The sequence below is a fragment of the Boleophthalmus pectinirostris genome, unplaced genomic scaffold (genome assembly GCF_026225935.1).
Source record: "Boleophthalmus pectinirostris isolate CB_2022bp ecotype Guang Dong unplaced genomic scaffold, ASM2622593v1 HiC_scaffold_10, whole genome shotgun sequence".
In the NCBI taxonomy this organism is placed as follows: domain Eukaryota; kingdom Metazoa; phylum Chordata; class Actinopteri; order Gobiiformes; family Gobiidae; genus Boleophthalmus; species Boleophthalmus pectinirostris.
The window spans coordinates 26,757,448-26,774,466 of NW_026570971.1; the positions used below are offsets into that span (position 1 = coordinate 26,757,448).

General features: G+C 36.0%; 1 protein-coding gene across 1 annotated transcript in view; it reads left to right on the forward strand.

The window, feature by feature from the left end:
* Positions 1 to 17,019, forward strand: part of stag1a (stromal antigen 1a) — a 38,101-nt gene that overhangs the window by 20,029 nt on the left and 1,053 nt on the right. Inside the window, exons 2-18 of the mRNA XM_055155337.1 lie at positions 8,791 to 8,951; positions 9,419 to 9,539; positions 9,925 to 10,080; positions 10,530 to 10,626; positions 11,090 to 11,166; positions 11,670 to 11,874; positions 12,231 to 12,382; positions 12,577 to 12,650; positions 12,726 to 12,849; positions 12,961 to 13,059; positions 13,146 to 13,225; positions 13,843 to 13,950; positions 14,062 to 14,176; positions 14,850 to 14,967; positions 15,376 to 15,479; positions 15,766 to 15,858; positions 16,550 to 16,843. Coding sequence (XP_055011312.1) covers positions 8,923 to 8,951; positions 9,419 to 9,539; positions 9,925 to 10,080; positions 10,530 to 10,626; positions 11,090 to 11,166; positions 11,670 to 11,874; positions 12,231 to 12,382; positions 12,577 to 12,650; positions 12,726 to 12,849; positions 12,961 to 13,059; positions 13,146 to 13,225; positions 13,843 to 13,950; positions 14,062 to 14,176; positions 14,850 to 14,967; positions 15,376 to 15,479; positions 15,766 to 15,858; positions 16,550 to 16,843 — 2,046 coding nt within the window. The 5' untranslated portion in view covers positions 8,791 to 8,922. The remainder of the gene's footprint in view (positions 1 to 8,790; positions 8,952 to 9,418; positions 9,540 to 9,924; positions 10,081 to 10,529; positions 10,627 to 11,089; positions 11,167 to 11,669; positions 11,875 to 12,230; positions 12,383 to 12,576; positions 12,651 to 12,725; positions 12,850 to 12,960; positions 13,060 to 13,145; positions 13,226 to 13,842; positions 13,951 to 14,061; positions 14,177 to 14,849; positions 14,968 to 15,375; positions 15,480 to 15,765; positions 15,859 to 16,549; positions 16,844 to 17,019) is intronic.

Below are 17,019 nucleotides of genomic sequence, written 5' to 3' on the forward strand. Positions count from 1 at the left end.
TTTAGTGTAACTAAACCAAGACTGAATAGCCTCTACTTTACATTGTGAGGGGTGATACTGTTAGACCAAGGATCTTTTTTGTTTTAGATTTCTTATTGTGAAAAAGCATAGAACCAACCTTACAAATTGCCTTTAAAACTTTATATCAACTGAACTCATGTAGTAGTCAGTGTTTTTCTGTTATACAAGTAGAAAATTACCATGAGTTTTCTTGTCACACTTCATAAACTGTTGTCAACACTTCTTTGGCCCTGTACTACTGTATATTTCTCTTCTGTTTTTGCCTATGCTCCTGTCTGCTTCTATCTGCAGGATTAGCTTAAATAACCAGTTGTTTCTGAGCACACACTGCAGTGAGGCTGTCAGACACTTCTGTGGTTGACAGGTGGAAATCAATTTTGAAAGTTGCGGCACAGGCAATTTTCAGACTCTAATGATCTTGGAGCTCTTTTTAAGTAGATTCTGAAGTGCTGAAGTACTAGCAAGTTTGTAATATACAGTCAAATTTGAAGCATAATTTAATGATTGGCGACTTTCTTCTTATTCTGAGTAGATAGTACAGTATAAAATATCATGAAGTTCAATATTTTTGTCACCCATTTCCGAAAGTCAAACCCATACATTTGATATTAAGTACTTGATACTGATTACAATTTTAGAATGATTTTTTTTCCCAAGTATCCTTTTTAAGTAAGATGTAATTTTCAACACTAAATAATGATAGTACTTTTTGTGTACGATGAGGTCTTATATCTGTTCTGATAAAGTTCAAACGCATACTAAAACTGTCCTGTTTTTTTTTTTTTTTTACAATATTGATGAAATGAGTATCTAGTTTTAGTATTAGTTTTAATATTGATTACTATCTGATTCCTGATTTGAGTTTGAATTCTGGAAGAAAGCGCCAAACCTGGAAGAAAGTGTCAAATGCTGAGAACAGATGACAGAGTGTCGTGAGCATTGTTCTACCTTTAGTTCAGTAGAGAAGAGTCAATTCCAGGGCTGAAATCATCCCAGTGATTCTAGTGAAGGTGTATGGAGTTTAAAATTACCACATGACATCACAAGGTGAAACAGTGTTTTCAGTTGGAGAGAAGAGTCTAAATATGACGTGTTTGTGTGTTAAACATGTGTGATTGAAACAAAACAACTCCATTAATGGTAATCCAAACTGTTATTTCTTCCATTGTGAACAACCACCTGTCCAAGCCTTATATTTCTTTTGTTCAAATATTACCAGTGAATCCCATGTATGTTTTACTCTTGAGTGCTACATAGGAGTTGCTCAGTGCTGGCCTCCACCACTGTCTCTGGAGATAATGACCAATTATAGCAGACAGTGCAGGTTACAGTAGTGAAGAATTGGCCAGCAGGGACCAAGGAAGCGGGAAACGAAGTGTGTGCGTTTGTGTGAGCCATTCTGAGAGGTATTTGTGCTAAACAAGAGCCTGGAATATACTCTGCCTCTGCTGTGACTGGTAGAATGTAGTTCTCATTATGAAAGAAGTACAGTTCAGTTTAGGTGTTTTACAGTTTCTATATTACACAGAATTGACTCTTATGAGCTTTAAGTCATGTTCTAATGCTGTTACTTCATCAAAAACATACTCAGAGTTGTGTTTGTTTCATTCACACATGTTTGAGTTACCCTTTATTATTAGTCTGTCTATATCTCTAAAGCTCAAAATGCTCTATTTCACCTTGTGATGTCATTCAAGCTACATTTTACCTTTTGTTGAGTAGAAATTGGCAGTTCCAGGGCCATCATCCAAATGAATATAGTGAAGCTGTATGGAGCTTCAAAGCACAGTGAAGCACTTTCTGTATTACCACATGACATCAGAAGGTGGAGCACAGTATTTTCAGTTTGAGAGAAGAACTCTGATTAAATATGCAGGGTTTGTGTTTTAACTGTGTGAATGAAACAAAACACAACTGTGGGTATGTTTTTATAGCATAAATAAATGGTGTAATATGGGCCCTTTAATATTTACAGACACATAAGTACATAAGTAAATGATAACATTGGCTGGTATTGCACAAAAATATGTAGAAGTTTGGGCACTATATATCATTAACATTGTGAGGTAGAATTAATGGCTTGGTTGTGGTCTACTCTACTACTTTATGCAATTATTTTTAGGTTCAAGTTCCATTTGAATCTTTTTACACAGGAATAATATTTTTTTCCCAGTGCAAACAAACCAAGTTGATACTGCTGTTCTTTCCAGCATTTTATAACTTGCATATTCAACAATCTTTTACCACCTGTCCATAAAGATTCTAATTAAAATCCAGCTGCTTCTTGGTCTTTAGAAATACAGTGGCATATAGTTTTTTATTAGAAAGTAAGTAGTTTGATTCAGATGGAAGTTGCAGTTGTTAGATTACCATTGAATAACTGTTTGAGATGTCCAAGTAACACTCACCAAGTTACCATGGCTGCAGATCTTTATGTTTAGTCCATACACTGAAATGTGCATTTGGTGTTTTAGATTCTCATAACGTGCTGAGTTTGGTTGGTTTTGTCCTAATAAAACATGTTTATTGGCGTACTGGCAGCTCAAGGCCTTTGACATCCATTATAAAGGAGATTTTACTGCCAAGGTTATTTTCAGACATGTTTAAATGGACCGTTTAAAGCATTTTTCCCAGTCGATTTGATTCCTACAGTGTATTTCCTGGGCATAAAACCAAATATATTATGACTATAACTCTGCCTTTTTACCCTTTTAACCCAATGATTTGTTTTGTTTAAAGGACCCATATTACAATATTTTCTGATTTATGTTATAATGTTGTTTCCTCATTACAAATATACATGGAGTTGTGTTTTGTTTCATTCACACATGTTTAACACACAAAACCTGCATATTTAGAATATGTTCTTTTTTCAGACAGAAAACAGCCTGTTTCACCTTGGGATGTCACATGATAAGACATAAAGTGCTCCACTTTATGATGATTTAGATGATTTCAGTGCTGGACTTGCCAGTCTCTACTGAATTAAAGTAAAAATATAGCTGTTGTTAAGAAGTGGTAGTTTTCAAGTTATGGTGTAATGGAGCATTTTGAGCTTTGGAGATATAGACAGACTAATAATAAAGGGTTACTCAGACGTGTGAATGAAACCAAGCGCATCTCCAGGTATGTTTTTGAAGAAGTAACAACATTATAACATGGCTTGAAGTTCACAAAAATGAATGTCCCGTAATATAGGGCCGTTTTAATATTGTTAATTTTTACACTGTCCCTTTCCTATCCACTCTCCTCAGACTTGTTTTGGTCCAGTCCCACATTTAAAGATCAAACTGACCAAGAGTTGAATCAGTGTAACTTTATGCTTCTTGGGTCAGTCCTGTTGGAACAGCAGATGACAGATTAAGTGCAATCATTTTATGTGAAGCTTTTAGGTCCAGAAGTGTTGGTTGCAATCCAGGTTTATTCCTGTCAGGATTTTAACAGGAGGTCTGGTGCTACTTTGAAAACCAAATATTTACTGAGGAAATCTGTGAACCACTGCAAGTCTGACAGTCCATTTCAGTTACCTACTTTATTCATTAAAAAAAGAAAAATTAAAATTGAAGCAAACATACACCAAATTACCTTCTTTTAGTACAATATGCGCCCTCATTCTGCCACTCAAAACCTGTAGCACTCAAAACTGGCTTTAAACAGAAGTGTATACATTACAAATAAGGTATTATATTGTCTACATGTAAATTTTACAGTACAGAAGTAATTATTTTTAAAGGGCCCATATCACGCAGTTTTCTAATCTACGTTATCATGTTGTTTCTTTATCAAAGACAAATCTGAGGTCATTCATTCACACATGTTTAACACACAAACCCTGTATTTTTAGGCTGAGTTCTTCTCTCAAACTGCTCCACTGTGATTTTTAACTCCATACACCTTGACTAGAATAATCTGGATAATTTCAACCCTGGAATTACCAATCTCTACTGAACTAAAGGTAAAAAATATCTGTTGAAAATGACCACTACATGACATCACAAGGTGGAACAGAGCATTTTGAGGCATTAAAACATGGCTTAAAGCTCATGAGTAAATTTTCTGTAATATAGAACCTTTAATACATACTGTATGTTGTGTGAGCAAAATAATCCTGATGTATAATTCTGTTTAAACAAAACAGTTTTAATTTAGTTTTACTGTATCTTAACTTCAGTGAGTATTTATTTCAGTACACATAACAGTTATAGATACAACTGTACCTTTGAATCTCTATAAGTCATTTAAATGCAGTGCTGATTGGATCTTTATCTCCGTCCCCCCTCCCTCCTTTTTGTACCCCTCCTGCGTCTCTGCTCTCAGCCAATCAAATGTGGCCCCCACTGCTGGGCTTATGACCCACACCGTTACCATGGCGACGCCGGCCTGCCTCCCTGAGCTCCTGTCATGCATGTTAAGTGGCTCCAGGATGCTCCCTCGCTGTCTACGTCTCTATCTCTCTCTCTCCCTCTCCCTTACTTATTTTTTACTCCTCCTTTCTCTCTCTCTCTCTCTCTCTCTCTCTCTCTCTCTCCTCTCTCTCCCTCTCTCTCTCTCTCCCTCTCTCCCTCTCTCTCTCTCTCTCTCTCTCTCTCTCTCTCTCTCTCTCTCTCTGTCTCTCTCCTCTCTCCCTTTCTCTCTCTCTCTCCCTCTCTCTCTCTCACTCTCTTTCTTTCCCTTCTGTCTCTCGCTCACTCTCTCTCTGGCTTTCTTTTACTCTGTTTCTCATTCACCCACCTCTCTCTCTCCCTCTCTCTGTCTTTCTGTTATGATCTCCTAGACTCTCTTTCTCTCTCCCTCTTTCTTGCTCTCCCTTTCTTTCTCATTCTTAAATACACCTGGGAGAAAGTAGTAGTTCGTCTTCTTGGCCCCATTCATAATAGTCAAGTGTATGGTCTGTAAGTTATATTTAGCTCAGTACACTTTAAAAGCTATTTTCTGATTTATTGGCTTTTTAGCATGCTTAGTTATCATTGGTCCCTTCTTAAATAAGAAGTAGTAGTAAAATGCGTCTCTCCCCATTCATAAAAGCACACAGCTGTGTGTGTCTATGGGAGAAGTGGAGAGGTCCTGCCCTGTTTGATCCCTTGTACAGTTTCTCCTAACCTGGTGGTGACATGAGGTATTGCAACAACAAACCAGTTTTCTTTCCCATCAGGTGCTTATATATGAGTGCATTTTGGCTGCTTTCACACACTGGTTTTTAGTCCTAATGTAGACTTTGGTTAGTCCTAGTCTAGTTTCACTTTAACTCCCAGCATTGCCCCTTTGAGAAAAAAGATGTCTCTCATTCATTTGGAACAGAATGTGTCAAAAACTGCACATAATGTATTTATTGTTTATTAATTTTTACAGTTAATCACAAGTAAAGTACAGTTTTAATTTGACTGTTACACACAAGAGCATAGGATTTGAGCTGTATCACAACTCCAGCCTCTGTTTCATATTTTGTATTGCTATATATGTTTACTTGTAGTATACATTAAATGCAAGCTGTTTTCCCTCGTGACATCATTGTTATTGATCTATTTTACAATTCTACATTTTATACTGACAACTCAACAGTTCGTTATCTAAACATCTCTCAGTATGTCTGCCTCTACATTCTTGCTTATTAAAATAGTAGTAGTTGTTTACAAAATGAGCAACTATGCCCCATTAAAAATACTGCAACTTTTAATCTAAAGGTGAACTATACAACTTTCTGGTACATGGTCGGCCACCTACTTGTTTCTTTAGAGATGTTATTGCTGTGCCTATAATGTTCCATAGTATGGCATTAAACGTATCTATCTCCATGAAGACAAGCAGGTAACAGCACAAGGCCAGATTACAGAACACATCTGTCCCGCTCACAGTAAGAATGCATGATTTTAAATGTGTCTGTTTTGCAATACTAATACATCAGATTTAATGCTATACTGTGGAATATTTCAGGACAAGCAGGTAGCCAGAACAAGGATGTGATGCACCTTCAACAAACCAAAATCTCAGTTTAACATGGTTAAATGTACAGAAAGAAATTAAAAATGTTGAATTAAAGTATGAAATGAGTTGTGACAGGAGACCTAAAATTGCACTTCTCTAAAAAGTGTGCAAGCTTCATGTCTGGACTACTTTTTTTTTTTACAAATTATTCATGTCCTTCTGTTGACACTGCTGCTGTGAGTGAGTGGGAAGAGTGATGTTTGTGAATCCTTTTGTTTTTCTATACAAATCTACAAAGCAAGTGTGTCCAAAATTGATACAATAATACTGAAATTTAATGTTGCTGAATTAAGGAAAAGATACCATGTGCATCATACTTATTAGGTTTGAGATATTACCAAAATTGCTATTGTCTTGTATTTAAGTATTTTTTGCATCTTGTGTATAGGATTCACATGCCATTTTTAATGTCAGTAATTGTAATAAGAGACAAGTGGTTTTACAGTTGCCATAATTATTGAAAAAAATAATTAAAAAGACAATTTCTGTTCTCCAGCTGATTTATATAAAACAAAAAATCTTAAATTGTTCAGCTATTATCCTATCTAGATTACGCTGTGCAAATGATCAAATATAATGGTGATTTCAATGTAAAATGTTGCCAGTTAGTAATAAAACAGGTCTCTAATTTCACTGTAGGTACATTTTTAAAATATAGATGTCATTGTTTGAAATAATACTCAAGTGTTTTTGTTTTTTCTTTTCTTTTTTTTTTTTTTTTTTTTGCATGTGAACTTGCATTCTTGTCATTGTCTTCCCTCAGAAAACCCCTCTCACTCACATCACACAGACATAAGCAGCCTCGCATCACATCGCCAAACAGAGACAGCCCTAGCGTCCATCCGTATACACATGTGTTTCTGCTAGTACTACTACCTCCCTATCGCCTCAATACAAACACTATGTACAAGTCAGTATTCAAATACACACTCTCTTAGCCTGCCCCCTACTGTTGCCCAGTGCTCCTCTCAAACACACATGAATGCAATGGCACACACTACAGGTACAAAAAACTCAAATAACTCCCAAAAATGTTACAAAAATACGCAAATGCAAGCTATGAATGGAATAAACGTGAATGTAATTTTCCAGAGCTCATGTTTCTGCGTTTAAACCTAATTATCCACTTGGAGAAATTGCCTGGGTAGAGAACTTTGTGGATCATGCTGCCCCTAGCTGTGAGGTTGGGTTTTGCACCATCTTTGCCTCGCGTGTTCATTTGCATATTTAAATAATTACTGAACTAACGATGCAATTAATAGTCTTGTCCAGTCTAATGTAATAACTTGACCTGATTTTACCCGAAAGCAAATGATATGAGCATCGTTACAACGTGATGACATCATTTCCAGAGTCCAAAATATAACACAGATTACGTGATATATTTTAAATTATGAAATAACGGATCTGTAAATAATAATAACCACTACTAATAATAACTTTTTGGACAATGTATTGCACGAACCAAATTGTCTTCTGTATTGTAAATGTGAAACTTTGTAATTTAGACCTTACTAGACTCGTAATTTTCTAAAAAAAAATATATATATATATATTTATGAATACAAATATGATTAATTTTATAATTTATCAAATGCCGTGACCTTTGGAAATAGTTTTAACAACAGCTCATTGCACAATCCCGCTCATTATTTGGGAGGCGCAGTTCTCGTTGTGTCCAGTTGGTGTCCTCCTTGTCTCATTTTTCCACCCAGTGTAAAATTTAATTAACGATTTGAATCACGTTTTTGCCTCGTTAAAGCTTGAAAATAAAAATTATGCACGTGTGTTTTTCCTTTAACCTTCTTAAATGATGATATTTGTAAACCTTGAAGTCCACCTAGTTTAAATATCAAAGGAATCCAAGAATAATTGTGGTCTAAAGTTGCACTTAAAACTATGCTGTGATAATTAACTAGTTTTGACCCTTTGTAATTGCCGTTGTTTTAAATGGAAGCAAGTAACGTTTCCATTTACGATAATAATTACAAAATGCAAATATTTAAACACTTATATTATTTTAAAGAATCCTTTATTTTAGCTACAATTAATTTCTATTGCTTGTGGTTCAGAGTTGGCCTTTTTAACTGGATTCATGCGCGACTTTATGACCAGGGCATTTCACGGTGATCCATATGATTCAAAATACTATTTTACTGCCTCCCATAAACCGTTACAGTTGGTAATTGCAGTCATAATGTGTTTAACAATGCAGTGTATTATAATGATTGCCTATTTAATGACTGTTCTCATGCTGCTTTGTTTTTATTAGCATGTCTTCATAACCATTATTTCAATACTATTACTTCTGCTATTACTGCAGCTACTAGTACTATTTGGACTACTAGGACTGGCCAAATCCCTTGTATTTTACCCGGTAGATTACCCTCACCAATTGCATTTTTCTATTAAAACATATTAACATGGCTTTTATGTTCATTAATATCCATAGGGCCTGTGGGAGGGAATACAAAAATTAAATGTATTCTTGCCAAATCTGTATTATTCTCAGGTCAAACACTGTTACTACTAAACATCTAATATTATTATTACTTACTACTATTATTTACTACAAACAAAAACTGCTACTACCGATTAATACTGCAAATAGGACCATTTCAAACTACTTCCATAACTCCTGCGGCTGCCATCACAAGTGCTGCTGCTGCTGCTGCTACTGCTACCACTACTACTACTACTACTACTACTTCTTCTATTGTGGGTATTTGTACACATTCTGTCTATATATTCCTAGACTGACCATTATTATTCCTCTGTGTTTTGCAGGAGCTGGAGAGAGCTAAGTGCGGTCACTCCTGGAACTTGCCCAGACACTTCCCTCTGCCCCGTCCTGCACCTCCAGAAGTGGACTGAACATATACACAGTGATATTACAGTATCAACAACAAACCAGGCAAAATGATCACCTCAGAACTACCAGTGTTACAGTAAGTTTTAAGATTTACTCTGTACTTATTCACATTTTGGCTGACAGTAATGCCATACTATGGAGTATTTAAATGAACACTAAATGCATTGTTGACAAGTGCATGAGAAAATGTATGATGAGTATCAGTAAGGTTGTGGGTTTGATTCTTGCACTCTTCAGGGTGTTTGCATGTCCTTCCTGTGTTACTGTGGATTCTCTTACCACAAGCTCATGTATGTGCCAGGTGAATAGACCTCAATAGTGGGTGGGGACCTGGTTGTGAAAGAAACCATTAAGTTACCCTCAAGCCAAGAATTTTATGTTGAAAAGTAAGATTCAAAAGAAAAGTACTGCATTTTTTATTTTTTTTATTAAGAATCTGTTTTATTGTTTTTATTGTTATGTTTTGTAGCACTCTGATCAACCTGTATTGTTTTTAAAGTATGTTGCAGTTGCATTTTTACAATTCTTGTTTTGTCATTACAGGGACTCTTCTAATGAGTCTGGAGCCACAGATGCAGTGAGTCTGAGCATGAGCATGAGTGAAATTGAAGACCCAGAGGTGAAAGGTCGAAAGAAGAGAGGACGACCTGGGAAACAAGCACAGGTGAAGGATACAGACAATAACATTACAACATTTTCAACAAGTTTCAACAAAAATAGGACATTATTTTTCATTTTTAGTGATTGAAGCCACCCACATTACATTACACATTTTCTTTTCTTTCTTTTTTTTATCATTTTAATATATTTTCAGGAGGAGTAATCTGATTGAAAGTAACTCAACACAACTTAATGACAGTCACAAAATATTTTTAGAAGGTTAATAAAATAATAAAATATAGATATTGTAAATAGTACTTATGTGTATAGTATTTAGTTATAATAATGCAACTTCTCCTTTTCAACAAGTCTTTTTTTGTACAGTACATAATTTAAAACTATAAAAAGAAAAGCTAAATAATAATTATATAACATATTTCTCTATCCAGGTGTCCAATAAGAAGCCGAGGAGGTCTCCGACTGATAAGACCATGAGCATGTCCAGGGGGCGGGGCAAAGCCAATGGAGTTGCCCAACACAACGGGGACAACGCAGACCCAGTCACCCTCTTTGAGGTGGTCAAAGTGGGCAAGAGTGCCATGCAGGTCTGTGTATAGACAGTGATACATGTGTGGATAAGGCTGGAGAATTAAATATTAATTTAATTTAATATATCACAAAAAACACTGCCTTTAGTATTTTTCATTTAAAAACTATTGTTGTGTGATTTAATATATTCACAAACTAATCTCCGAGCTGATTTCAGTTGGCAAACTATTTAATGATTTTAACATTTATTAGTACTTTTACTACCAATACTACTATTACAGCTACAACTACATGCTACTCCCTACTACTATTATTGTTACTGTTACTACTATTACTACACCTAGAACTACTACTATTGTTGTGTGATTTAATATATTCATTCAGTATATTTATGATCATCAATTTTTTTTTTTTTTTTTTTTTGTAATTGATACTTGCTGTGTCAAAGTGAAATATTGTAAATATAATATTTGATTTATTTACATCTCTTTTTGTGTTTTCTCAGTGTGTGGTGGACGACTGGATTGAGTCGTATAAACAGGACAGAGACATGGCTCTTCTCGACCTCATCAACTTTTTCATTCAGTGTTCAGGGTGCAAAGGTAAGACTAAATGGTGCACTCTGTAACTTTTTTGGTTGGGGATTCATCACCTGGTTGTTTCTATGGATATGTCATTGGTCGGCCTAGAATGTTCCACAGTATGACATTAAACAGCTCTTCCTTACATTTATCCAATTACAGGTGGTATTATAGCTCAAAAATACCTCTAAACACAGGCATTCTGACTGTGAGTGGGGTTGCCTCTCCACAGATCTGACCTGTAACTTGATCTGGTTTGGTCTCCATGATAATAGAAAGGTTTAATACCATACTGTGAAACACTCCAGAAAAATCAATAACATCTCCATGAAGAAAAGCATTTGACGAACCCTCCACCATAAAAGTTACACAAAGCACCTTTAAACACACACATCTTTATTATGTATCAGTATATTGTAGTCACACTATAGTGGACACGCCATGTAAGACATCTCTTAAAATTCTTTGTGTCTTTGATAACCAGGTACCGTACGGATCGAGATGTTCAGAAATATGCAAAATGCTGAGATTATTCGCAAGATGACTGAGGAGTTCGATGAGGTAAAAAATATTAAAATCTAATATTAAAAACACCAATATGTTTGATTATTTAATTTCTTTTTGCGTGAAAAGAGCATGTCAACAGTTATCCTTATGAATGAACTTTAAAGGTGCATTGTATAACTTCTCTGGTGGAGGGTCTGTCACCTGCTTGTCTCCATGGAGACGTACCTAGAATGTTCCATGGCATAGCCATAAACATAAGAATCTCCATGGTGACTTGCAACCCAAATTACAGGTTAGATTTATGGAGAGATGACCCCACTCACAGTAAGACTTTAACATTTACATTAACGTTAACATTTCCATGAAGACAAACTCCCTCCAGAAAAATTACACAGTGCACCTTTAAATGTAAAATAATCCCAAACAACTGTAATGTGTGGTACTTGTAACTGTAATTTTTTATATAAAAACAACAACAAGAAGTGATTCAGAATAGACATCTTCACCAGGCTAACTAACATTTTAAATCTTTGCCCCCTCTCTGTCTCCCCCTACAGGACAGTGGTGATTACCCCCTGACGATGCCTGGTCCCATGTGGAAGAAGTTTCGTTACAATTTTTGTGAATTTATCGCGGTCCTGATTCGTCAGTGTCAGTACAGCATCATCTATGACGAGTACATGATGGACACAGTCATCTCTCTGCTCACTGGACTCTCCGACTCCCAGGTCCGAGCATTCAGACACACTTCCACGCTCGCAGGTAAATAAATTTTTGCTTAGTTTCTAGTAGACATAACTGAGCTGCTATTTGGACTTTTTTTGCATATCGGGTTTTTGGTCTTAAATCTCAAGCATACACTGATATTTTGTTTTGACCAATCTGCTGCTTAAAAATACACACAAAGCTTTATATTAACACTTTCAGACAAAAGGGGCTTGGGTCAAAGTTTGTAGTGAATTTAAACTGTTTCTGTAATACAAGTACTACTGGTGGTACGTGGACTGCCTCTACTAATCCGCAACTTGAGTTTTATTTAATAAGAGACCAATCTATGTTTTTATCCACCTTTTGGTTTCATATATTTTAAAATCTTTTGTACATTTGTGTTTCCATAGCGATGAAATTGATGACGGCGTTGGTGAATGTGGCGCTGAACCTGAGCATCCATCAGGACAACACTCAGAGACAGTACGAGGCTGAGAGGAACAAGATCGCAGGAAAACGAGCCAATGAGAAGCTAGAGCTGCTGTTGCAAAAGAGGAAAGAGGTGGGCAAAAATTAAATAACATTTTTGTGCATGGCAGCAATGTATTTGACAAAGGAGAGACCGTATAATTAGGTCTGTAGCCAACTGAAGACATGCTTGGGTGATTAAAAGCGGATGATGTTGGGGGAAAAAAAAGAAAAAAAAGTGAATTACTGTTGCTATACATAACCTAAATTTCTGTTTTCTTTTTACAGCTACAAGAAAATCAAGATGAAATAGAAAACATGATGAACTCAATTTTCAAGGGTATCTTTGTGCACCGCTACAGGTACAAACAACTTTAAACATTACTTAAACTTGAGTACAGACTAAGCTAACCACTTTATTCATTGTGTTTTAACAGGGATGCCATTGCAGAAATCCGTGCCATTTGTATTGAAGAAATAGGAGTTTGGATGAAGATGTACAGTGATGCCTTTCTAAATGACAGTTATTTGAAATATGTGGGTTGGACACTACATGATAGGGTCAGTATGACACCTTATATCATTATACTCTACATTTTGAGTCACAATACTGAAAATAAGCATGAAATTTATTAATAATAATAATGATGACAATGTAACTTATTTTTCCAGCAAGGAGAGGTGCGTCTGAAGTGCCTGAAGGCTTTGCAAAACCTTTATACAAACAGAGAACTATTCCCTAAACTTGAGCTTTTTACAAATCGATTCAAGGTAAAACAAAACACTCAATATATATGACTACTTCTCTATAACATTTTATAAATTTTGCATTAATATATCATATTTGTTTTGAATAGGACCGTATAGTATCAATGACTCTGGATAAGGAGTATGATGTAGCTGTGGAGGCAATCAGACTGGTCACTCTTATCTTACAGTAAGTAATTCAGTATTCTTCAAACATTAAAAAACACATTGTGCTTGAGCCTCCTATTTACATGCTATGACACCTGTGGATGATCATGGTATCATTCTAATATATACATATTCATTTAAAACAACTTAATAAAAGAAACAAGTTTGCTGACTATCGCATTAGAAAACTGCAGTCTCCAGTGGGAGCTGACGTCATTGTAAATGTCATCACAACTCCTGTGGATAGCTGCACATCACATTAGCAAGAAGCTGATGTTTTTTAATTGCACCAAAATGACTACACAATGCCTCCGAATCCTTCGTGTCCTACTGATTAAGAAAATGAATTTGCAGAAAGCAGTAATTGGGCGTATGCTTGTGGCGGTGAAAATGAGGGTTGATCTGCAAAATAACTTGAAAATAAGTGATTCAAAATTACTCCAACATACATGAATCACTCAATATACAACTTGAAGAGAGTAAATGAAAAGGGGAAAAAACCTTATAACATGGTTAAATGGTTAAAAGTGGTTAAAAGTCTTATTGTTACCAAGTCTATGAGGAAATTTGTGCGCCCTACTTTTTACTTAACTTAAAATGACATAAATGTTTTAACTGACTATAACACTTTTGTTTTAGGGGCAGTGAAGATGCCCTGTCAAATGAGGACTGTGAAAATGTGTACCACTTGGTTTACTCCGCACATCGACCTGTGGCTGTGGCTGCTGGAGAGTTTCTGCACAGGAAGTAGGTTTAAGTTTCCAAACGCAAAAACCCTGATGTCTTAGTATATTGTTCTCATTGGATTGTATGGAATTGTCTTTTTTTCTAACTGTATTTATCTGTGTACCTTCTCAGATTGTTCAGTCGCCATGACCCTCAGGCTGAAGAGGCTCTGGCCAAACGCAGAGGGAGGAGCAGTCCCAATGGAAACCTGATCCGTATGTTGGTGCTCTTCTTCCTGGAGAGTGAGGTAATCCTTAGTTACATGTTCCTATGATTATATGTTGTATTATAGTGTGAAATATGTTTAAATAATATTTCCAGAATTTTCCAATCCCTTATTTATGTCTTATTTCATAGTATTAAATAGCTCATGTCACGCTGTTTTCTGATCTATGTTATAATGTTGTTTCCTCGTCACAAACATACCTGGATGTTGTGTTTTGTTTTATTCAGACATGTTTAACACACAAACCCTATATAATCTCATATTTAGTTCTTCCTTCAAACAGAAAACATTTAATAATACAGGAAGTGCTTCACTGTGTTTTTAAACTCCATACACCTTCACTAGAATAATTTTGGATTATTTTAGTTGTGGAAGTGTCAATCTCTACCAAACAAAAGGTAAAAGGTAGCTGTTAACTTGAAAGCTAGCACGACATATATTATTATATATTGTTATAGACACACCAAATAATAAGGGCTTACTAAAACAATGAATGAATGAAACAAAACTTCAGGTATGTTTTTGATGAGGTAAAAACATTATAACATGGCTTAAAGCTCACAAGAGTCCATTTTGTGTAATATAGGACCTTTAAATGCTTACATGATTTATGCAACCTATTATGTAAAATGACTAGGCCCATTATAATAGTAAGTAAAATAACCATCATTATTGTATTCCTATCCATCCTTAGCTCCATGAACACGCAGCGTACCTTGTGGACTCGCTGTGGGAGAGTTCTCAAGAGCTGCTCAAAGACTGGGAGTGTATGACTGAACTGCTGCTGGAGGAGCCTGTGCAGGGAGAGGAGGGTAAGACTCAAGATTCACCTAAAAATGTACAAGAAAATCTGTACCATTTTACACTATGAAATTAATGCATTTACACTTGCTAATACACCACATTTTGGGCTAAACTGGAACTAAAGTTGGGTGAAACCCAGAAGTAAACCTGGACTAGATCAGGAATAGACCAGGACCACTCCAAATCTACATCAGGACTAAACTAGGCTCAAAACAGGACAAGTGGGAATGCACCCTTAAACCGAAAAAAATGCAAATGTAAATACTTCAAAGAAAAAAAAAAAAAAAGCAACTTGCAGTATGTAACCCAGAAAAATTACATAGTGAAACTTTAAAATCAAATCAGATTTCTGTGTTTTTATATATTCCACCATGAATTCTTTATGATTGTCCATTTTCTTGTATGTTTTTTTACAGTGTTATCAGACAGACAGGAGAGCGCTCTAATCGAGCTCACAGTGTGCACCATTCGCCAGGCTGCTGAGGCACACCCCCCTGTAGGCCGCGGGACTGGCAAACGGGTAAGCCCCAATTTGTTAATATAGTAAATGTGTTTTTTAGCAATAATTGTATGGGAAATTTGTTTTTACTTGTATCTACTATTTTCTTACTATATCAGCTTACTTGGCGACAGTAGCTCAGTTTGTAGGGTGTTTGCCCACTGATTCAAAGGTTGGCAGTTTGAATTCCACTCTCTATTAATATATAACTATATTTATTTTTACTTACACATATTTATTTGACACCACTCTGTTGTTATTTTTGCTACTTATTTTGAATGTATTATACGTTTATCTGTTCATCCAGGTGTTGACGGCGAAGGAGAGGAAGACGCAGATAGATGATAAAAACAAACTGACAGAGCACTTCATCATGGCGTTGCCAATGCTTTTGTCCAAGGTAAAATTGTTGAAACCCTTATAGCCTCCACTCAACTTGAATTGTTGTGTAAAGAATGTGTTGACATGTTGAAAAAACAAACAAACTGATATATTGTTGAAACCTGCTCCCCAGTGTCCATCACCTATCGCTGTTACTGACCACTGCAAATATTCCATAAGCGCTGCAGTTCTGCAGTTGCTATGGCCCAGTTGTTAGCTAATATATAATTAACAATACATGATTTATATATTTATACAGATGGGACAAAATGTCATGCCACAAGATCTCGCAAGACAAAATTGCCACAAAATACATGCGCACATGAAAAAAAATTATCTTGTGAGATTTCCCTCCCATGCTTTTACATTTGGATTGGACAAAAAAGGTTTAGGTGCTGGCAAGTTACATTTGTTGAGAAGCTGCAATTCCAAAATAAAATCTTAAATAACATAAATTGAGGCCAAAATAGTGATCAATTTACTATGAATTATGTGAAAATCTAGTCTTGTCTTGATCTCTTGGATCCAATCTCGTGTGTTGTTCCATTTATAATGATGCTGAAAAATGTATCCATTCCTTATTTCACCTGTTAGTGGTCAAAATGTTATTTATTATACATTGAATTCATTGTATAATTGTGATATTATCAAATGTTCTAAATACCTCCCACCTCTACTAAGCAGTGTATGTTTTTCCTTGATAATTGCAGTACCAGGCCGACTCAGAGAAAGTGGCCAACCTCCTTCAGATCCCTCAGTTCTTTGACTTGGACGTGTACAGTGCAGGTCGGATGGAGAAGCACCTGGACGCCCTGTTAAAACAGATTCGTCTGGTTGTGGAGAAGCACATAGAGACAGACGTGTTGGAGGCCTGCAGTAAAACCTACAGCATCCTGTGCTCTGAGGAGTACACCATCATGAACCGCGTGGACATCGCCCGCTCTCAACTCATAGATGAAATGACTGACCGCTTTGCACATTCAGTGGAGGATCTGCTACAAGAGGTACGGGATAGTTTGTACTTAAAGATGCACAAGTAACTTTTCTTGGTGGGCGGTCTGTTACCCGCCTGATATGTTTTTTTCTTTGTTTGGAATGTTCCACTGTATGGCATTAAACAGTTTCATTACATGTGTCTAATAATAAAAACATAATTTTTTCATGTGAGTGGAGTTGCCTC